Source organism: Dendrobates tinctorius, unplaced genomic scaffold (genome assembly GCF_039654945.1).
Source record: "Dendrobates tinctorius isolate UK_male_01 unplaced genomic scaffold, ASM3965494v1 ptg000035l, whole genome shotgun sequence".
Classification (NCBI taxonomy): domain Eukaryota; kingdom Metazoa; phylum Chordata; class Amphibia; order Anura; family Dendrobatidae; genus Dendrobates; species Dendrobates tinctorius.
In genome coordinates, this window is record NW_027361703.1 from 65494264 (window position 1) to 65518601 (window position 24338).

Consider the following 24338-nt stretch of genomic DNA (forward strand, 5'->3'; position numbering starts at 1 on the left):
CTCACTGTTGGTGATATTGCTAATTTCCAACCAAGTCTGGTGGAGGAAGGAACTACAGAGAGGAGTTCTTTGCAGCTCAGGCAGAGCTCTGGTGTAGTAGCTTGAGGTGGAAGCTGAATTCTGGTGGTGGACTCTGTTGCTGGGAGCAAGAGCAACAGAGCAAAGCTAAGTGGTGTTACCCCTGTTTTGTAACCTTCCTTTTGTGTGTTTCAGTGCAGTGGTGGGATTAGTTTCTGCACCGTCCATTTCACTAGAAAGGGCTAGGTGCAGGGCGAGCTAGGGTTTTTAGGTTCCTGATCGGTGCCTGGTGCGGAACCGGCCTAGGGATCGTTAGGAGTGTAGAGACACTGACTCAGGGGAGTGCAGAAGGTCTCCACGTCCCCGTTCCCTATCGCAGGGCCCTCCATTATATCAGTTTCCCTGGTGTTTCCCTTTATTATTTAAATTTGCCCTGCTGGAGGCGGTGTATCCAGTTATACGTGTAATTCTGAAATTCGCCTGCTTGAGGCGGTGTATCCGGCTGCACGTTATATTATTTAAATTCGCCCTGCTGGAGGCGGTGTGTCCAGGGTCACGTGTGCCATAGAAATTCGCCCTGCTGGAGGCGGTGTGTCCAGTCACATGTTGACCATCACACAAACAAGCTGTCACGTGCCCCATCCTGTGTGACATGGCCAGCAGGCCGGTAACTAATACAACAGGACACGGCACGTGTAATTGTCCAGTGTCACATGGCCTGCAGGCCGGTAACTAATACAACAATACACAGGGAATAGGGAAACATTTACAACGGTGGGCCCTGCGATAGGGAACGGGGGACGTGGAGACCTTCTGCACTCCCCTGAGTCAGTGTCCCTAACACTCCTAACGTTCCCTATACAGGCTCCTCACCTGTCGACGATCAGGATACCTGTCACCCTAGCACACCCTACACCTATTCCTTACTAGGGAACTGGGTGGTGCAGGCACTGGCCCCACCGCTGTACTAACACCAACATGAGGAAAAGTGACAAACAGGGAAACACTTAGCTTTGCTCTGATGCACTTGCTCCTGGCAACAGAGTCCAACACCTGAGTGTATCTTCCTCCCACCATGTCCAACACCTGGGTGCAACATTACAGCAACAGCGTCCAGCACCCGAGTGCCGCCTTGGAGCAACAGTATCCAGCACCTGAGTGCAGCTGTCCAGCAACAGTGTCCAGCACCTGAGTGCAGCTTTCCAGCAACAGTGTCCAGCACCTGAGTGCAACTGTCCAGCAACGGATTCCAGCACCTGAGTGCAGCTTCCAGCAACTGAGTGCAGCTCTACATCATAGCTGCCACTCCACCAAGCTTTGCAAGAATTCTTCACTGACACCATAGCTGCCACTCCACCATGCTTTACACGAACTCCTCGCTGACACCATAGCTGCCACTCCAGGACTCTGACTGAGCTGCCCTTGACTATCCTCAGCTCCTTCCTTCACCCAGGATAGTTGGAAAAGGCCAACAATATCACCAACGTCAGTGAGCACAACTGACACACCTTTATTGAGTAAACACACCTGTTAGTGATTCCCATGCAATTACACTAACCACCACCGGGGGCAAAACTATCTCTAAACACACCAGTGCAATGACCATACTGGCCACCGGGGGCAAAACTACCTCTAAGCACACCAGTGCAATGACCATACTGGCCACCGGGGGCAAAACTATCTCTAAGCACAAAGCTTAGAGAGATGAAAAAAAAGGTTACCAGTGCTCTTATCTGACATGATCCAGCATGGATGACACAAGCATAAAGTATCACAGGCACAAAGCACACCAGGGTCACACACACTCGGCCAAGGGTCTGAGTATAAGCGACGAGGAATGAGCCCACAATGAGGCTATAAAAAGCCTCCCAGAATCTCAGCGTGAGGCCGTCCAGATTAACCTCTGAACTACCTAATCCAACAAACTAAGCAGATCATGACAACCATCAGCTATATGTCCAGAGCCTCATTCAGCTGAAATCCCAGTGACAGTTTTCTAGAACTACCATATTTTCAAGAACAGCATTATGGTGAAGAGCAAAGTGACAGCAATGATGAAGATTTTGAAATTGAAGCTGCCTCAGTTTGTAAGGGATTTGTCCAGCATGTTTTGAACGATTTGGCACAAGATTTGGGACTATCAAAAAAGGCTTCAGAACTCCTAGCATAAAGGCTGCATGAGAAAAACTTGCGTGAAAAAGGAGTAAAGGTATCATACTTTAGATAAGGAAGTTATCCAGCTTCGGAACTAAAATCAAGTTTCTTTATTCATATCATTTAAAATGAGAAGACAAGGCTGTTGGCCATGCATACCAGTAATACCAGAGGAAGAGTACCTAAATCAAGAGTGCACATAGCAATCCAGCACTGATAACCATAGAGGTCTCCAGGAGACCTCTGATTGTCATGCTAACCCACCGGTGACCCCATCATGTGATCATGGTGGATTTCCAAAACAGCTGATATGTGCCGGGAAAGATGTGGGCTCACGGCCGGAACCCACATTGAAGCAGGGGGGACACGACCTGCGCAGTACTAGTACGACGGAGTTTGTGAAGGGGTTAAAGGGAAACTGTCAGCAGGTTTTGGCTTCCTCATCTGAGAGCAGCCTAATGTAGGCAAAGAGTCCCTGAATCCAATGGTGTATCACTTAAATTACTGGGTGCAGCAGTTTTGACACAATCAAAGCTTTTAGATTTAGCAATAAAGCAGAGCTGAAAAGCTAACCCCACCCACACCAGGCTCTATATATACAATGTCCATAGACAGTGAGCTGCCTGTCACAGGAGGGGGCATGTCAGATGACCAGCTAGTCACAACAATGATAAGTTATGGGTGCTTAAACAATCATTGTAAACATTTTGAGTTGTTTATTATTCTCACTTTAAAAGATGAAAACAAGCAATGGAAGATAGGAAAATTTTCATTTGACATTTGCCTAATAATTCTGCACACATAGATATTCTTCTAAGCCAAAACCTCACTTTTACTTCAGATTTTTTTTTTCATCATACATACGCCATTTACTGTATATGTTTTTGAGTAGTCCTGGATTATTTCCTGAACCAGACTTCTTTATTGTCAGGACTATTGACCTTCTGAGAAATAAGGTATTTTTGGTGCAATCTCTTTTTATTTCATGTAAAATTAAATTCTGTAATAAATATATATTTGTATTTATACATAGCAGTTATTCTCTTTTTTTGTTTTTTTTTTGTTATCTGTTTAAGAAACTTGCATAGCGGAAAAACTTACCTTGTAATGTGCCAACAAGCCCTGTACATAGTCCTGAGATAATATCGTGGACAAGCCACTCTTTCCATCGGTATTTTGGTAACCATTTAAGAATTGGGAAAAATTGCTTGAGCTTTAGATGAACTGTTGTTGGAGTACAACTGCCAAAAAGAGAATAAACAAGTAAAATTACTTTTGCTATTAGTAGAAAAGTAGTAATTTACTAAAATCAGCATCAGCTATTAAATTCTATTACCCAGAGCACTGACTGACATCACTTAGCAAGATACTGTGTTTTACTCGGAAAAAAATTGCAGAAATCCTTTGATGTATCAGTTCTTTAGTTTTTTTTTCTGGCAGACAGATGTTTTTCTTTTTTGCATCTATCTCTGGCTCAAAAATTGCCAACGGCGTTGGTCAGCAGTAAGTCCATTCCTCTAAAGCAATAGAGTTCTGTATGAAGATTTGTATGAATGATCATTCGGAAGGAGCCCTCACAATTATTGCATCATGTTCAAGAAGTAAATGAGCACCGATCGTCTTCCTATATTATCGATCAGCATCCGTTTTGGGGCAGTTCTTATGCCAATGTAAAAGGAACCATTGCTCATAGTAAGATCTCTAAGTAATTTGTCTGAATTTGAATAGTTAGGGCAAGCCTCTTCTAGATAATATCTGTTTTATGGCAAAATACAAATTTAGAGCTCAGGATAAGTGCTAGAGTTACATTGCAGATTCAACCATCTTACATAAAAACAGAACATTTGTGATTAAGAAAATAATTTTATTTTCAACCTGCAGCTATTTTTTAATTTTTGAGGAATACTTTTCTGTACAAGTTCAGTCTTCTCATTTTCCTCTTGGAAAGTTGTCTCAGAGTATATGGTTCGAGATACATGATACTGTTCACACACAGGCACATCCATCCTTTCCTTTATCACCTGTGAATAACACACAATAAGACTTTCACTTAGTGTTACCAATCATTCATATCACTTTCTAGTACAAGCCGTCATGTGTGTGTATACATGAGGAATAATGCTTTGTGTGGCCATAGTAGGTCTTGTATGTTGCAATTAGTTGACAACAGCTAATCATCAAGCAAAAAAGAACTATTAAATTGGCAAGTAAATAAATATAATGCAATTAGCATAACAATAAATCTTCGGGAAAAGACATGCCAAATAACAAATTTAAGAAGGAGATCCAAAAGGAGGTCAATGCATAAAAGCAGGATAACATACCCAGTGCCTCATGAGAAGAGACCATGGAATGAATTCATATAAGAGTTCTATGTGGGTCCAACCTGAGAAACTGTGAAGTATAATAGAGACAGCTTTTCATTAGGATTTCTCCTAAGTAAAAAGTGACTGATGCTTTAGTAACTATAAAGTACAGAGCAGAGTCAAGTAGGGCAATACCTGTGTGGGAATCAGCCAAGACGAACACCCCTGACCCCTGATGCGCTCAGCCAAGACGAACACCCATGACCCCTGATGCGCTCAGCCAAGACGAACACCCCTGACCCCTGATGCGCTCAGCCAAGACGAACACCCCTGACCCCTGATGCGCTCAGCCAAGAACACCCCTGAAGCGCTTGGCATACAGCTTCTTCTGAGGGGTGTTCTTGGCTGATTATCACACAGGTATTGCCCTTTCTTGACTCTATTCTGTACTTTATAAATACTGATGTATATTCTATGTGTTTTTTTCTACATTGTTTGTATTTTTCATTAATATTTATTAATTTTACCTTGGCTGTTAGACTCCTGATGGTTTTGTAGCTTTTTTCTCCACTAAAGTGATTTGAAGCGACTGAGACATTCGTGCAAACACTGCAGTCTATTCAATGCTTACACTCATTGCCGAAAACTCTGTATGCCTATTAGCGACCCTTCTGGTTGTTGCACTAAGTCACTGGTGTGTAGGTATTCAGAGAAGAGTAAATGTTGAGGAAGGTGCAGCACTTGTATGAGTGTCAAGGTCCCTTCAAACAAGCGATAATCAGGAGGCGAATCAGACCTAAGGATATATCATTAATGTGGGGATGCTGAACCTTTCTATGTTTACAGAAGGAAAAAAATCCTTAAGTGTCCAATTACCTATTTTTGCCCATTTGGCACAATAGATATCCTCAATGGCTATATCTAAGATTTAAACAAACAATAATATAACTACAACTTATCAGCGCATTGGTAGGATAAGACCAGTATTTTTTAATTTTAGCCTCTAGGTGTCACTGTGTTCACCAACAAATTTCAAGATATCATAAATAGAGTTGAGCGAATTTGTTTGGAATCTGAATTTGACATAGTCGTGCCATATGGGTACCCTATTCGTGCCGAATGTATGCCTTATGATCGGTTCTGAACATATTCGGTAATTTCTACTCCCATTGACTCTAATAACTTTCGGCTGTGTTTGACGGCTATTGCAAAAACAATATTCTATTCCAATCGTATTCGGAACCAAATAAAAAAAAAATTGCTCAACTCTAATCATAAACTTCGATTACATTTATTATGTAAGCATTATCTAAAGATTGCGTACGAGCAGCGGATTTTTAAATGTATGTTACAGAACATTACAAGAAATAGCTAACAGACGAGTGCAAAGTCAATGCAGAAATGCATCTTTTCTGGTTCTACATACACTTACTTTTGTATATGTGCAACATTATTTAGGCCCTCATATTATAAGTACAGGTCAGATGTGTAAATATACATAAAATTGTTTAAAGGGGTTTTCTGTGACTTTTGATATGGTTGATATGAAAGTTAACGGAGACCAAAAGTGTAATAAGCAGACAGAGGTCACATTGTATGCCATGCTTTCTCATGTAGCTGCAATATCTTCATTGGAAATTCATACATGTAGCTATTCATGCATAAAATAATAAATGCACGTCCTGTTTGTCCTATCATCTATATTTGTAAAAACCATTTTTAAACATATCCCAGCAACTTTTATCAGCAAAGAATAGTGCTGCAGACTATTCTACTTTTGCCTTAAGGATTTAAACACAAAAGTGATGTGAATACGTCTCCAGAAAAACAATTAGTTGAGATTCTTGTAGCATAAAGTGTTAAAAATATGAAGTTCTCTGCACTACAAAATGTATCCTGATATGTTCAGGTAACTTCATCATGACAATTTTTTTTTAATTTCTAAGAGATATAACAGAATATAAAACAACTTTTCTTTTTGCCTATGTCAATAAAAATGTATATTTTCATAAATATCAATCCTCATGAACTAATTCTTTGGTAAATACAGACAATTCCAGTACAATATAATAAAGTAATATTTATCATATTTCCAAAGTAAAGCTTATTACTATACCGGATTGTTAGCAGCACCCAGGAGCCTTAGAGGGAGAGGTGTAAAACAAAAATGTGTAAGAGTCAGAATGCAAAGACCCTGTAGCCTGAGGAAAGCAGTGTTTTTGGAAAACCAGTTTGGGTAAGAATGAACCCGTCACCTGACACCTGCATTCTGATCTTCATAGATTTCCTCTGCATCAGTTAATCCTTCAATCATTAATACCAGTAGATGTATGCAGAATAGATGAAAATATAAAATCAGTAGCTGCCAAGGGTTCCATTCTATTCAGGCTTGGAATCCATAAAGCTTCTGAAAGACATGACCTGACCATTTTTGAGGTGGCTTCGGCTTGGAAGCTGTCACTAACCTCTACATGAAATTAAAGAAAAAATCTGTCTTTGCTGCAAAAACGATGCATAAGGCTAGTTTCACACTTGCTTTTTTTTGCAGCGCGTTTTTCCCGCAAAAAAACGCATTAAAAAAACGCATACAAATGCATACAAACGCTGCGTTTTTTTCAAGCATTTTTATGCGCATGCAGGAAAAAAACGCAGCGTTTTTGCTCGTTTGTATGCGTTTTTTGTGCGTTAGCGTTTTTTTACAGATTTTGGAAAAACCCCACAAAAATGAAAAAACAACCATTCAACAACACACAAGACCAATGGGACTTCATTGTGGGTGTGGTATGTTAATATATAGACCCTGTCTACAGTATTCTTCACATTTGCTTGATTCTTCTCGTGACCATGGATCTGCGCTGGAAGAGTTTTCACTTCAACTTGGATTTGGACATCGCGATGGCTCAGGCGTATGCAGTTGCTTGCCATGAACAAAGGAAGAGAGAGAGGCAGCGAAGACGGCGGCGTATGTGGATACATCCGATTGTTGAACTCCGGGAGAGCCGTGGGGCATACCACACCCTCTACAGCGAGCTACAGGCAAACCCGGAGAAATTTACAGATTATATCAGGATGTCCCACAAAAGTTTCATGGATTTGCTTGCTCGTGTCCAACAATCCATCCGGAGACAGGACACACAGCTCCGTCGTGCGATTCCTCCTGAGGAACGGCTACTGGTGACATTACGGTATGTTTTAAAAACCAAGGGGTGCGGTCTGATGGGTTTTTTTTAAATTTAGTATTCAAAACCTTGGGTAATTAGTTTTCGTGAATGTACTAATATTTTATTTTATAGTTTTTTAAAATAATATACATAAATATTAATTTTACTTCTTTGTCTGTTCACAGATTCCTGGCAACTGGAGAAACCCTATCTTCACTACACTTCCAGTACCGTATTGGAATCTCTACCTTGTCTGGAATTGTTGCTGACACCTGCCGGGCTCTCTGGAATGTTCTTTGCCCAGAATTTATGCCCCTGCCCACCGCTGAAAAGTGGATGGAAATTGCTGACAAATTCTGGACAGTATGCAATTTTCCCAACTGTTTGGGAGCTGTTGATGGTAAACACATACGGATCATCAAACCCCAAAGAACGGGATCTGAGTACTATAATTACAAAAAGTACTTTTCAATAGTACTCATTGCGATTGCGGATGCCGGATGTATGTTTGTAGCAGTGGACATTGGAGCATTTGGCCGTGGTAATGACTCACAGGCTTTTAAAAACTCAGACATGGGCCGGAGGTTGTATGGCAACCAATTTAATTTCCCTATGCCACGGCCTCTTCCTCACACCGAAGCTCCGCCACTGCCCTTTGTAATGGTTGGCGATGAGGCTTTTCAAATGTGCAGAAACTTACTGAAACCCTACTCCAGCCGGGACTTGGACCACACCAAAAAAATATTTAATTACAGGCTGACCAGGGCCAGAAGAACTGTCGAGTGTGCTTTTGGGATTCTTGTTTCCAGATGGCGAATTCTGGGCACGGCCATTAATCTTAAACTTGAAACAGTCGATGAGGTGGTGAAGGCCTGTGTGGTTCTACATAACTTTGTGATGGCTAAAGAGCACCCGACCTTTGAACTGGACGATGATGCTCCTAACCCATTGCCTGAATTCACTCAGCACACTCTCAGGTCATCCGTTGAAGTTGGCCAAATGAGGGACCAATTTGCGGCCTACTTTATTTCTGATGTAGGACGGGTGCACTGGCAAGATGAAATGGTGTAATGTTTTTGTTTGTTTATGGTAATAAAAAACCTTATTTGATACCATTACTGAGTGCACTATATTTTTTAAACTCCAATTAAATAAAAAACTTCCCATGTATAACTGAATTTTTTGATGTTCACACACCTGGGCAGGTAAATACACATATGAGTTAAAATGCAGCATTGCTAGTCTGCGTGAAATATATTGGAACGAGCAAAGCTGCAGGCCATGAATCAGGAAACCATTTTTTTTCAAGAGAAAATTGTGCAACTAGTTGAAAACAAAGTATGTGATTTTCTCAAAACACAACCCTCAAAACCCAACCCCAATGAAAGTCCATGGGGAATACAAGTCAGCATTGAGTGGATGAATGTAATCTGCTCCATTCCAACTTACAAGTTATTACACTAGGCCTTGGAATGACTATACTAGTCCGTGGTATTTCAAATATGAGTATAGTAGGCCTTGGGCCTACTAGTATAGTCATATGTGAAATACCACGGCCTAGTATAGTCATAACAAGGCCTACTCGATTTTTGCCAACTAGGATCTTGTTTCACGAAAAACAAACGGGTGAAACTTGACAAGTTTCAACAGTTTGTTTTTCATGAAACCAGATTCTAGTTGGTAAAACTAGAGTTATTACACTAGGCCTTGTAATGACTATACTAGGCCGTGGTATTTCAAATATGAGTATAGTAGGCCTTGGGGCTAGTAGTATAGTAATATGTGAAATACCACGGCCTAGTATAGTCATACCAAGGCCTACTGTAATAACTCGATTTTTAACAACTAGCATCTTGTTTCACAAAAAACAAACTGGTGAAACTAGAAAGAAACTTATTTTTAAGACAAGTTTCAACAGTTTGTTTTTCATGAAACCAGATCCAAGTTGGTAAAACTCGAGTTATTACACTAGGCCTTGGTATGACTATACTAGTCCGTGTTATTTCACATATGACTATACTAGGCCTTGGGTTGGTTTTTAACATGTATTTACCCATCAGTGTGTGTGAGCGGCGCAAACAACATTAATGAAACTTAGTAATGGTGAACCACAAATGTAAATTTATTTTTTATCACAAAAATAAACCAAAAAATTATTTTTTCCGGCGTTTGGGGGCAGATGGTTTCAATTTGGGGGTGTGCAGGGAATATGCAACACTTGCAGTTGAAGACGGTGTTTGAGGGGAAGGGGCAACAAAACTTGTGGGGGAAGGTAGTCCAGTTAAGGGAATTAAACTAGGAACACTTGGAGGAGAGGAAATCTGTTCAGGTACATTAGTTGTAATGGCATGTCGCCGTAGGCTTGTGTGCCTGGACCGACTTTGGCCCAATGCCCGCCTTGATAGATTTCGCCTTGAACTAGGGGCAAATATTGAATGTAGGTCCCCCGTCTGCTGGTATGGCTGCTGCTGCTGCTGAGGTGGCGGCTGCTGCTGCTGAGGTGGCGGCTGCTGCTGAGGTGGCGGCTGCTGCTGAGGTGGCTGCTGCTGCTGAGGTGGTTGCTGCTGCTGAGGTGGTTGCTGCTGCTGCTGAGGTGGCTGCTGCTGCTGAGGTGGCTGCTGCTGCGGTGGCTGCTGCTGAGGTGGCTGCTGCTGAGGTGGCTGCTGCTGCTGCTCTTCGTTGGCAGTGCTCGTCCTTGCAGGAGGACTGGTGGCGGCAGTGATGGTCCAGGTTTGCAGAGTGGTGGTGGCAGGGCTACTACATGTTGTTGTAGCGGCAGGGCTGTTCCATGTTTGCCTAGTGGTGGCTGAGCTCCACGCATGCATGGGAGTGGCGGTGGTGCTCCAGACAGGAGCAGCGCTTGCCATGGTGGTGTCGGTGAAGTGACCAGCTGCACTCAGACTTGTGGTGGTGTAACGGTGGGTGTCCTGGCTTTGAATAGAGGTGTCCGTGCAGTGGTATGCAGCACAAGTCGGTAGTGAGGTGAAGCGAGTCAATGGTGGCACAGGTGGAAAGGACACCACTGACTGCTGACCGTACCGATTATGCTGCATAGCCTGCAAGAAAGCATTGTTGCAGGCCTGCAGCACATTCAGCTGTTGCTCAGGACTAAGGTGTTCCGCCATGCCCTTTTCAATCTTACTAAAAAAATGGTGTGCTGGTCTGTTGAGGTCGGCCTCCAGACGATCAAGGCGCTGTTCTACAGAATTGAAGCGGTGTTCAAAGTGGTTAAAACCACGTTCCATGAGTGCAAAACCGCTTTCAACTCTGTCGGACAGTGACTTGAGGCTGGAATTAAATGTCTCGCTCAAATGCATAAACTCGGGCAAGACATTCCTGTCCAAGGCCCTCTGCCGCTGGCGGGTAGTGCCCGCATAACCAGTGGCAGAGACCTGGGACAGGGGAACACCTGATGGCCCAGATTCCTGGTCACCAGCTGTGTGTGTGGTTGACCTGCAAGGTGCTTCCTGGCTGTCGGATGGCTGGGACGGGTCAGAGGACGTCCGAGGAAGGACCGCTCCAGGGCCAGGTTGCAGGGTGCTGCTCCAGGTGCTGTGGAAGAAAGGAAAATCATTACTACCATGCCTTTACAAGAAGCATCAGCTGTGGATTAGAAAAACACAGATTAATAAAAATAAAAACCCAAAATTTATAATACTTACGATCTCGTGGCAAGGACCGGTCTTAGGAACTGCAACGCGTGATAGTGACGGTATCTAGTTCTGGTCCTTGACGCAGATCCACTGCAAACCTGGCCCTCAGCACGAACATCACTGTTGAAGCGGTCCTTGATCGAACGCCAACGTGTTCGGACTTTGTCCACTGTTGATAAAAAAAAAACAGTGCCGTCAAGGACAACAGTCACTGCGGCACAATGTAGCAATACAATACTCAAAGCAGTCACTGTAGACCCCGATGACACTGTTGGGTTTCCTGCTAGAATACACCTAGCACGAAACCCAACAGTGCCGTCAAGGACAACAGTCACTGCGGCACAATGTAGCAATACAATACTCAAAGCAGTCACTGTAGACCCCGATGACACTGTTGGGTTTCCTGCTAGAATACGCCTAGCACGAAACCCAACAGTGCCGTCAAGGACAACAGTCACTGCGGCACAATGTAGCAATACAATACTCAAAGCAGTCACTGTAGACCCCGATGACACTGTTGGGTTTCCTGCTACAATACGCCTAGCACGAAACCCAACAGTGCCGTCAAGGACAACAGTCACTGCGGCACAATGTAGCAATACAATACTCAAAGCAGTCACTGTAGACCCCGATGACACTGTTGGGTTTCCTGCTACAATACGCCTAGCACGAAACCCAACAGTGCCGTCAAGGACAACAGTCACTGCGGCACAATGTAGCAATACAATACTCAAAGCAGTCACTGTAGACCCCGATGACACTGTTGGGTTTCCTGCTACAATACGCCTAGCACGAAACCCAACAGTGCCGTCAAGGACAACAGTCACTGCGGCACAATGTAGCAATACAATACTCAAAGCAGTCACTGTAGACCCCGATGACACTGTTGGGTTTCCTGCTAGAATACACCTAGCACGAAACCCAACAGTGCCGTCAAGGACAACAGTCACTGCGGCACAATGTAGCAATACAATACTCAAAGCAGTCACTGTAGACCCCGATGACACTGTTGGGTTTCCTGCTAGAATACACCTAGCACGAAACCCAACAGTGCCGTCAAGGACAACAGTCACTGCGGCACAATACAGAGCAGGGAAATACTCACTAAACGCCTTTTTGGAGGATGCTGTGGCGCTGTCCCAGCCATCCATCAACGCTGCGGCCACCTCATTCCATAGCCGCCGGGTCACCACAATGTCCTTGTGCAGCCGGTCACGGCTGTCCCACAACGGCGAACGCTCCTGGACCAGGCTGATGAGCTGCTCATTATCCAGGTAGACGTCTTCATCCTGTTGTGGAACCTAGACAAAACACATTCATTAGAATAATCAAATTTAAATTGAATAAAAAGTTACAAAAAAAGAAACATAAAAAAGAGTAAAAATAGAAGATAAAAAATAAAGAACATTACAAATCACTTGATACTTACATTCCGTATCACCACCGAGACTTGGCTTCGCTGCTCCTGCTCTTCGCCCTCACTAGTCCCGTCTGCAGATGATGATGACGATGTCTTAAAAAAGTTGAAAAAAAACGTAAGAGATTTGGAGAAGCAGCAGATATACTTACCAGATGCACGAAAATAATCACCTCACGGTCTGCTTGCGCCAATTCCTGCCGCGATGGGGAATACTCGGATTCTGAAGACATACTGCATGTAAAAATAATAAAAATCATTAGTACATACATAATTTAAAAGGACAGGCATATAATGTAATATACTCACATTCTTCGCTGATATAATGGGTTCTTGGTTGACTGTCTGCTCTTCAATCTGTCAGTGTAGTAGTGGCAGAGTTTTGGCAGGCACCTCCTTTATACAGACTTTTTTTTTTTGACTTTAGAAGATTATAACTAGGATAACAAGTGGACACCACCAAAAAAACGCAGCGCTAAAAAAAAGCATACATGCGCATGCCAGTGCGCACGTATGCGCATCCATAGGCTATAATGGCCATTTTTAGCGCAAAACGTGCGCATACGTGCGCATGCGCTTTTTTCCAGGGCCAAAAAATGCAACATGCTGCGTCTGGAAAATACCAACGCACACCCCAAAAAAACGCAGCGCATGAAAATCGCATACGTGCGCATGCCAGCGCGCAGGTATGCTCACCCATGTTAAATATAGGGGAAAAATCGCATGCGCACGTATGCGTTTTTTTCCAGCGCTAAAAAACGCAAATGTGAAACCAGCCTAAGACATAAAAAAGACACTTCAGAAAAAACACCAAGTGTTCTCCTGAAGCATCTTCAGCTTCACAAATGATGCCTAACAGATGTTGTGTGCACATATCCTAAAACTAGCACACTCTGATAGGTGTTGGAGGACATGTAGTTGGAAAAAAGCATACTGGTGGGACTGGTGTGAGGTCTTTAGAAGTATTAGCACTTTTATAGATTCCCCAATGCCTCCTGTACAGTCAGTCATAGCATGACACTGGCGATCTGAGACAGATTCAACCAATTAAGATATTATCCCATTATTGCTATAATAATAATAAAACAATGCTGATATATGGAAAAAAGAACTTTAAAGACTCCTGCAATGTATGCAAATGAACGCTCAAGGGTACACTGGGCATATTCAGACATCTAAGCGACCCCGTCAACATTTTTTAAAGGGAATCTGTCATTAGTTTCATGCAGCTCGACCCATAGGCAGCATGAAACTGAGGCTGGTTGCATGAATCAAAGTCTGGCTACAAAAATCAGTCTGGTTGCACGAATCAGAGTCTGGCTGCACAAATCAGAGCCTAGCTACACAAATCAAAATCTGGCTGCAGGAATCAGTCTGGCTACACAAATCAGAGTCTGGTTGCATGAATCAGAGTCTGGCTGCACAAATCAGAGCCTAGCTACACAAATCAAAATCTGGCTGCAGGAATCAGTCTGGCTACACAAATCAGAGTCTGGTTGCATGAATCAGAGTCTGGCTGCACAAATCAGAGCCTAGCTACACAAATCAAAATCTGGCTGCAGGGAATCAGTCTGGCTACACAAATCAGAGTCTGGTTGCACAAATCAGAGCCTGGCTACACAAATCAAAATCTGGCTGCAGGGAATCAGTCTGGCTACACAAATCAGAGTCTGGTTGCACGAATCAGAGTCTGGCTGCACAAATCAGAGCCTAGCTACACAAATCAAAATCTGGCTGCAGGGAATCAGTCTGGCTACACAAATCAGAGTCTGGCTGCATGAATCAGAGTCTGGCTGCACAAATCAGAGCCTAGCTACACAAATCAAAATCTGGCTGCAGGGAATCAGTCTGGCTACACAAATCAGAGTCTGGCTGCACAAATCAGAGCCTAGCTACACAAATCAAAATCTGGCTGCAGGGAATCAGTCTGGCTACACAAATCAGAGTCTGGTTGCACAAATCAGAGCCTGGCTACACAAATCAAAATCTGGCTGCACAAATCGGTCTGGCTACACAAATCAGAGTCTGGTTGCATGAATCAGAGTCTGGCTACATAAATTATTGTCTGACTACATGAATTATTGTCTGGCTGCACGAATCAGAGTCTGGCTGCATGAATCAGAGTCTGGCTGCAGGAATAAGAGTTTTCCTGGGAGAAAAAGAAGTTATATGTTCCTGGAGCAACTTGCTTTAGAGAGCAATTACGGTCACCACTCAGTATAACATGAATACGGCTGTAATCACTTCCAACACTTAGATTGTCAGCTAGTTCTACAGCACATATGTGAACATGGGGTTGTCAATCAAATATCCAGGGAGTCATTATAGCCAAGCTCATTTCGTAGTATGGAATTAATCTAATCTCTTTTTGCACTACCCCTATACCTGAAAGTGTTAATTTTTTCAACATTTGTACAGCGTTTTTCACCCATTCATATTGAAAGGGAAAAACATTAATCAAAAAACGCACATATTTTATGCAGCATGTTTCCAACCAATGGACACATTTTTGGTGCAGAAATGTCTGCTGCAAATGCTTACCGTGCGAATATCCTAAGAGTTTACAGTGTATTTGTAACAGTTTAAAATAATTTGTTGAGACTATAGTAATATAAATATATATTGGAGCCAAAAACCTCTAAGTACCAGAAGGGTATCCAAAATACTCTCACAGAAGAATGTACTGTATATACAGTAGCAATAAAAGAGATCCTATAAGACTTAAGCTTTAATAGATACATGTCTACATCCACTGTATATGGAAGTGGTGAGAAATAGCCTGGGATGTCCAGGAATTATTTTTTTTTGATAGACTAAAGAATTGAAAGAAATGTTATAACATTGAAGAGTAAAAACTTCTTATATTAACTGATTCCAGCCACCAGGAGCCTTAAAACAAGAAAAGTAAACTCCCCCATGTATAACAATTAGTACATATAACATTGTAGCCCGAGGAAAGCAGTGTTTTGGGAAAACCAGTTTAGGTCAGAATGAACCTGTCATCTGACACCTGTTTTCTGATCTTCATAGAGTTTCTAAGCTTGGAGAGGGAGGTTGGGTGCTCATCTACTCCACTGGTATTGGAGGTTTAGCTGCACTTAATAAATGTGTCGTCAGGTTGTGTAGTTTTTGGAGGGCATTGCTAGAGAAATCATGTTTAGTGATACAGTAGTTTACTGTTGGTACTGGTAACCCTTTAGATTGCTAGTTCAATTTGGTGCTAAAATGGGGTTATAGCTGGGCAGATGCACCAAACACAAGTCAATATGTGTTACACATCTCCAGCATTTGTTTGAATCAGATAATTTATAGATGAAGTGAAAGTCTGGCATTCCATAACATCTAGACAAAATTGTTTTTTATATTCTCTGAGAACACCATCTTAATAGAGTTCATCTTTAACAGCTAAAGAGGACCTATCACCAGGTCAAAAGTGGACAGTCTTCACTCTTTTTTTTTCCAACTACTCCCCTTTGTATGCAGAGTGGAGTGGTTGGAATGTATTTTTTTAATTTGCCAAACGGCTCCATAGACATTTAAAGGAATCTGTCACCCCTTTGAGTGATTCAAGTTGTAAATATGGGCATGCAGGTTGTATACAGCTGAAATTAGTCATACCTGCATGTCTCATGGCTGATGCCTTGTGTAGTAAAAATCATCTTTTATCACATTATGTTAATCAGATCTTCCAGGCTATGCAGCGTTAGCTGCCCGAACCATAACAATGCCTCCTCTCTTCATTTATACTACATTTCTTCTCCGCTCTCTTCACTGTGAGCCTGTGATATCATGTGTGCAGCTGGAAATCCAGCACCTGTGCATTCTGCCTGCTGTCTCTCGCCTGAACTGTTTTGTCCATCTATCGACACTGACTTTAATTTTGTTCTTCATAGGCGCCGGAGCATCACTGTAACTTCCAGTTATTTTCATCCACGTGCAATCCATATGGCATCCATAAGCACAGGAAGGATTAAGAGTAGCCAAAGCCCCAAGCAGTTTTTAAGGCATGGCCCCCCTTCCCCACCCTGATATATTATGTGACACGTCACATGATCCCCCAATAGATAATATGATAGGTCATGTGATAAACATCCAGAAATGGTTCTCAGTCCTACAACTCAGGGACAATGCTCATATCCCTGATAGCCAGGTACAGTGCTCTTAGCCCTACTAAGCAGGGACAGCTCTTTTAACCCTACTACCCAGGAATAGCACTCTGATCCCTTCTGCCCCAAAACCACTCTCCTAGCCCAACTGTCATGGTGGTGTCGGGACTTTGATGGCTAACCAGGTTCCTAGATCTAGTGGCACCCTGGACTAGCCCTGTCCCCCGGATTACTCCTGAAGGTAGAGACACCGGTTTCTCATGCCTTGCTATGCTCCTAAATCTACCCTAATCTGTCCCCTCCCAAACCCAGGGTAGTGGGAAGCTGGATTGTATAGGACACACTAACCAGACAAACAAGGGAAGGTGGACAGGGGAAAATGAAAATACCAACCATACTAAATACACACCAAACAACAGAATGGGACACAGGGGAGTTAAAGGGGAGAAACCAAATAGGAGAAGATGAGGATGTGCACACAGACAAAAACTTTAAGCAACAATCTCCTGAACAATCTCCAAACACGAACTCCAACCCCAAACTACACCTCCAACTCCAGAACCAGACATTAAGAACTTCTTACTAGTGCGCAAGTGAGAAAAATCAAACACTACAATCTTCTGGCCCCACTCTGTCACGGTATCCCTGTTACACCTAATGGGAGGATTTGCACTCTTAGCCTTACTACCTAGGAAGAGTTCTCTAGGCCATACTAACCATTGACAGCTCATTAAGTCATACTACCCAGGGACAGCTCACTTAGCCCTACTACCCAGGCACAGTTCTCCTAGCCCTACTACCCAGGGACAGCTCTCTTAGCTCTAGTACCCAGGGACAGCTTTCTTAGTCTTACTACCCAGGGGCAGCTCTATTATCCATACTACCCAGGAACAGCTTTCTTGGCTCTACAAGTCAGGGACACTTCTTTTAGCCATATTATCCTGGGACAGTGTTCTTAGCCCTACTATCCACAGACAGCCTTCTTATAGCCCACGGTCAGTCCATGCATTGCAGTTCCATGCACATACCATGTTGCATGGACATCTGCTTGAGCGCTTACAATATCAAGTGGTCCTTTGAAGGCAACCATAATCCTCGGTGAAAATGAGTTTCACACCCCTGGTCTAAAACATCACTATTGGTCTGCGCAAAGCATGTAATCCAGTTTTTGGGGCACTGTTATTTACAATCCTGAGGCAATTTCCTTAGTGAGAATATACTTGTAATCTTAGGGTATGTTCACACGTTTTTTTTTTTTGCAGCATTTTTTTCTGCAGTCAAAATCTTCAATCTAATATATAAAGTTCAAAGTGTGTATGTATGTGTGTGTGTGTGTGTATGTGTGTATGTCCGGTATAGGCATCCGCACCGTCGCAGCTACAGCCACAAAATTTGGCACAGTCACACGTCTGGACCCCGAGAGCGTCCTAAACTATGCTGTGAGGTGAAATTTTAACCCCGCGCGTTCCAATTCACCAAACAATTTTGCCCCATCTACATAATGGGGAAAAAGTGTGCGCGTGTCAAGCCCCGCCCCTCATTATGATGTCATAATGCCCCTATTTGCATACTGGGGAAACAGTGTGTGCGTATCAAGCCCCGCCCCTCATTATGATGTCATAATGGTTGCCATGGCGACTCTGATTCATCATAGGTTGCAAGCCCCGCCGCCGCTCTTATGATGTCATAATGGTTGACTATGGGATGGAGGATGTGTGATGGGTATATGGGCACTGGACTATGGGATGGAGGATATGTATATGGGCATGGGACTATGGGATGGAGGATATGTATATGGGCACGGGACTATGGGATGGAGGATGTGTGATGGGTATATGGGCACTGGACTATGGGATGGAGGATATGTATGACAGGTATATGGGCACTCAACTATGGGATGGCAAATATGTATGATGGGTATATGGGCATGGGACTATGGGATGGAGAATATGTATGATGGGTATATGGGCACTCGAATATGGGATGGATGATATGTATGATGGGTATATGGGCACGGGACTATGGGATGGAGGATATGTATGATGAGTGTATGGGCATGGGACTATGGGATGGAGGATGTGTGATGAGTATATGGGCATGGGACTATGGGATGGAGGATGTGTGATTGGTATATGGGCACGGGACTATGGGATGGAGGATAATTATAATTTGTTATAACTAACCACAGTTAGTTACTATGCCCGGGCAGCACCGGGCTCTTCAGCTAGTCTATAATAATAATAATAATAACTAGATGGGCATTTCCTGAAGGAAATACATGGTGCTTGAACAGCGCTGCCAGCTTTACAGCAGTGTATCAGGTGTCGACTGTAAGAAAGTAAAGTTAGAATATCAATGTTGTGTATAGCCACTTTGGCACATTCAGCACCTCAGTAGCCACTTTGGCCACTTGGTAACCACTTTGGCACATTCAGCACCTCTGTAGCCACTTTGGCCACTTGGTAGCCACTTTGGTCACTTGGTAGCCACTTTTGCACATTCAGCACCTCGGTAGCCACTTGGTAGCCACTTTAGCACATTCGGCACCTCTGTAGCCACTTTGGCCACTTGGTAGCCACTTTGGCACATTCGGCACCTCTGCAGCCACTTTGGCCACTTGGTAGCCACTTTGGCACATTCGGCACCTCTGTAGCCACTTTGGCCACTCGGTAGCCACTTTGGCACATTCGGCACCTCTGTAGCCACTTTGGCCACTTGGTAGCCACTTTGGCCACTTGGTAGCCACTTTGGTCACTTGGTAGCCACTTTTGCACATTCGGCACCTCGGTAGCCACTTTGGCCACTTGGTAGCCACTTTGGCACATTCGGCACCTCTGTAGCCACTTTGGCCACTTGGTAGTCACTTTGGCACATTCGGCACCTCTGTAGCCACTTTGGCCACTTGGTAGCCACTTTGGAACATTCGGCGCCTCTGTAGCCACTTTGGCCACTTGGTAGCCACTTTGGCAAATGTGGCACCTTGGTAGCCACTTTGACCACTTGGTAGCCACTTTGGCACATTCAGCACCTCTGTAGCCACTTTGGCCACTTGGTAGCCACTTTGGCACATTCGGCACCTCTCTAGCCACTTTGGCCCCTTGGTAGCCACTTTGGCACATTCGGCCCCTTGGTAGCCACTTTGGCCACTTGGTAGCCACTTTGGCACATTCAGTACCTCAGTAGCCACTTTGGCCACTTGGTAGCCACTTTAGCACATTTGACACCTTGGTAGCCACTTTGGCCACTTGGTAGCCACTTTGGCACATTCGGTACCTCGGTAGTCACTTTGGCCACTTGGTAGCCACTTTAGCCATGTTGACACATGCAGCCACTTTGCCTTCGGGGGCCACTTTGATACACGGGGCTTCTAAAGCCACTTTGGCTTCCGACTGCAGTGATGGCGAACCTTGGCACTCCAGCTGTTGGAGAACTACAACTCCCAGCATGCCTCAGCTGCTGCCTCAACTGCTGCAGGTTGCAAGGGCATGCTGGAAGTTGTAGTAATAAGACTCATTTCGGTGTGCCGGCCCTTTAAGAGCTAGTTTTGCCCACTGGGCTTGTCAATCCACTTTGGCGCACATTCTCTCTCAGGAGCATGCGTCATGTGATGAAGCTAGATTTGGATTTGTGCTGTGGGTTTCGCTTTAAGAGCTGATATTATCTGCTAGAAACTGTGTCCTGGAGAGGTCATGTGACGTTTGTAGGCGTTGGCATAGTAACTGGGTCTGCCTGCGCATATCAGTGAGCCTAACTGCCATTTCAATCGCCTCAGGGCATGTTTTGACTGTGGCAACATTTTCCAATTGAAAAGCATTGAGACAGTGCATTCCAATGACGGGAAAAAAATTTTCAAACGCAAATTGCGCAAAAACTACCATTCCGATTGACACGAAAAATACTTAGCACACCACTCATGGACGCTGGCTTCGAAACGACACCTCAACGGAGTCTGTGCGTGTAGCGGTTCGGGCCGCATTAATTGCGGAAATCAACTGAATAATAAGAAGAAGTTAGCAGCGTTTGGATTACAATATAGGGGTGTTTTCCAACCACTGTAACTAGAAGTGTATTTCCTGAAGGAAGTACAGATAGTGCTTTGAAATGGTGCCTGGGCTGCCCCTTTAATAGAGACTTGCCTACTGCCCCTGCAAGGCTTTCAACTCAGGATCCGTTTTAACTGTGGGTGCCTCTCAGAGGCCACTTTGGCCTGTGGGGCCCCTCAGGGTTTGATTTGGTGGGTGGGGCCCCTCAGGATCTGATTCGGTGGCCTGGGCTCCTCAGGGCTTGAATTGGTGGACGAGATCCCTCAGGGACTGATTTTGCGGCCGGGGCCCCTCAGGGTCCGATTTTGTGGGCAGGGCCCCTCAGAGTCCGATTTGGTGTGCGGGGCCACTCTGGGTCCGATTTGGTGGGTGGGGCCAATCTGGGTCTGATTTGGTGGGCGGGGCCACTCTAGGTCCGATTTGTTGGGCAGGGCCCCATAGTGTCCGATTTAGTGGGCGGGACCACTCTGGGTCGGATCGGTGGATGGGGCCCCATAGGGTCCGATTTGGTGGGCAGAGCCACTCTGGGTCCGATTTGGTGGGCGGGGCCACTCTGAGTCCGATTTGGTGGGCGGGGTCGATCAGCCTCCAGATTGGAGGCCAGGGTGGCTCAGCCTCCGATTTGGAGGCTGGGGTGGCTCAGCCTCCGATTTGGAGGCCAGGGTCGATCAGCCTCCGATTTGGAGGCCAGGGTCGATCAGCCTCTGATTTGGAGTCCGGGGTGGCTCAGCCTCCGATTTAGAGGCTGGGGTGGCTCAGTCTCCGATTTGGAGGCCGGGGTGGCTCAGCCTCCGATTTGGAGGCCGGGGTGGCTCAGCCTCTGAATTGGAGGCCGGGGTCGAACAGCCTCCGATTTGGAGGCCGGGGTGGCTCAGCCTCCGATTTGGAGGCCGGGGTGGCTCAGCCTCCGATTTGGAGGCCAGGGTGGCTCAGCCTCTGATTTGAAGGCCAGGGTCAATCAGCCTCCGATTTGAAGGCCGGGGTGGCTCAGCCTCCGATTTGGAGGCCGGGGTCAATCAGCCTCCGATTTGGAGCCTGGGGTCACTCTGCTTTCGATTTGTTGCGCCAGCCCTTTAAGACTCATTTTGTTGCGCCGGACCTTTAACAATCACTTTGGCACGTCGGCCCTTTAAGAGCCAGTTTGGCGCACTGGGCTTCTAAATCCACTTTGGCGCACATTCTCTCTCAGGGGCATGTGTCATGTGATGAAGCTAGATTTGCATTTGTGCTTTGGGTTTCGCTTTAAGAGCTGATATTATCTGGCAGAAACTGTGTCCTGGAGAGGTCATGTGACGTTTGTAGGCGTTGGCATAGTAACTGGGTCTGCCTGCGCATATCAGTGAGCCTAACTGCCATTTCAATCGCCTCAGGGCATGTTTTGACTGTGGCAACATTTTCCAATTGAAAAGCATTGAGACAGTGCATTCCAATGACGGGAAAAAAATTTTCAAACGCAAATTGCGCAAAAACTACCATTCCGATTGACACGAAAAATACTTAGCACACCACTCATGGACGCTGGCTTCGAAACGACACCTCAACGGAGTCTGTGCGTGTAGCGGTTCGGGCCGCATTAATTGCGGAAATCAACTGAATAATAAGAAGAAGTTAGCAGCGTTTGGATTACAATATAGGGGTGTTTTCCAACCACTGTAACTAGAAGTGTATTTCCTGAAGGAAGTACAGATAGTGCTTTGAAATGGTGCCTGGGCTGCCCCTTTAATAGAGACTTGCCTACTGCCCCTGCAAGGCTTTCAACTCAGGATCCGTTTTAACTGTGGGTGCCTCTCAGAGGCCACTTTGGCCTGTGGGGCCCCTCAGGGTTTGATTTGGTGGGTGGGGCCCCTCAGGATCTGATTCGGTGGCCTGGGCTCCTCAGGGCTTGAATTGGTGGACGAGATCCCTCAGGGACTGATTTTGCGGCCGGGGCCCCTCAGGGTCCGATTTTGTGGGCAGGGCCCCTCAGAGTCCGATTTGGTGTGCGGGGCCACTCTGGGTCCGATTTGGTGGGTGGGGCCAATCTGGGTCTGATTTGGTGGGCGGGGCCACTCTAGGTCCGATTTGTTGGGCAGGGCCCCATAGTGTCCGATTTAGTGGGCGGGACCACTCTGGGTCGGATCGGTGGATGGGGCCCCATAGGGTCCGATTTGGTGGGCAGAGCCACTCTGGGTCCGATTTTGTGGGCGGGGCCACTCTGAGTCCGATTTGGCGGGCGGGGTCGATCAGCCTCCAGATTGGAGGCCAGGGTGGCTCAGCCTCCGATTTGGAGGCTGGGGTGGCTCAGCCTCCGATTTGGAGGCCAGGGTCGATCAGCCTCCGATTTGGAGGCCAGGGTCGATCAGCCTCTGATTTGGAGTCCGGGGTGGCTCAGCCTCCGATTTAGAGGCTGGGGTGGCTCAGTCTCCGATTTGGAGGCCAGGGTGGCTCAGCCTCTGATTTGAAGGCCGGGGTGGCTCAGCCTCTGAATTGGAGGCCGGGGTTGAACAGCCTCCGATTTGGAGGCCGGGGTGGCTCAGCCTCCGATTTGGAGGCCGGGGTGGCTCAGCCTCCGATTTGGAGGCCAGGGTGGCTCAGCCTCTGATTTGAAGGCCAGGGTCAATCAGCCTCCGATTTGAAGGCCGGGGTGGCTCAGCCTCCGATTTGGAGGCCGGGGTCAATCAGCCTCCGATTTGGAGCCTGGGGTCACTCTGCTTTCGATTTGTTGCGCCAGCCCTTTAAGACTCATTTTGTTGCGCCGGACCTTTAACAATCACTTTGGCACGTCGGCCCTTTAAGAGCCAGTTTGGCGCACTGGGCTTCTAAATCCACTTTGGCGCACATTCTCTCTCAGGGGCATGTGTCATGTGATGAAGCTAGATTTGCATTTGTGCTTTGGGTTTCGCTTTAAGAGCTGATATTATCTGGCAGAAACTGTGTCCTGGAGAGGTCATGTGACGTTTGTAGGCGTTGGCATAGTAACTGGGTCTGCCTGCGCATATCAGTGAGCCTAACTGCCATTTCAATCGCCTCAGGGCATGTTTTGACTGTGGCAACATTTTCCAATTGAAAAGCATTGAGACAGTGCATTCCAATGACGGGAAAAAAATTTTCAAACGCAAATTGCGCAAAAACTACCATTCCGATTGACACGAAAAATACTTAGCACACCACTCATGGACGCTGGCTTCGAAACGACACCTCAACGGAGTCTGTGCGTGTAGCGGTTCGGGCCGCATTAATTGCGGAAATCAACTGAATAATAAGAAGAAGTTAGCAGCGTTTGGATTACAATATAGGGGTGTTTTCCAACCACTGTAACTAGAAGTGTATTTCCTGAAGGAAGTACAGATAGTGCTTTGAAATGGTGCCTGGGCTGCCCCTTTAATAGAGACTTGCCTACTGCCCCTGCAAGGCTTGCAACTCAGGATCCGTTTTAACTGTGGGTGCCTCTCAGAGGCCACTTTGGCCTGTGGGGCCCCTCAGGGTTTGATTTGGTGGGTG

General features: G+C 45.4%; 1 protein-coding gene across 3 annotated transcripts in view; it reads right to left on the reverse strand.

Annotated features, from left to right (window-relative positions):
- LOC141087762 (pendrin-like) overlaps positions 1–24338 on the reverse strand; it is a 323429-nt gene that overhangs the window by 132588 nt on the left and 166503 nt on the right. For all 3 annotated transcript variants that reach the window (XM_073573563.1, XM_073573560.1, XM_073573561.1), the window contains 2 exons: positions 4048–4193; positions 3274–3413 (listed from right to left, as the gene is read on the reverse strand). In XM_073573563.1, the coding sequence (XP_073429664.1) occupies positions 3274–3413; positions 4048–4178 (271 nt within the window). In that variant the 5' untranslated portion in view covers positions 4179–4193. The remainder of the gene's footprint in view (positions 1–3273; positions 3414–4047; positions 4194–24338) is intronic.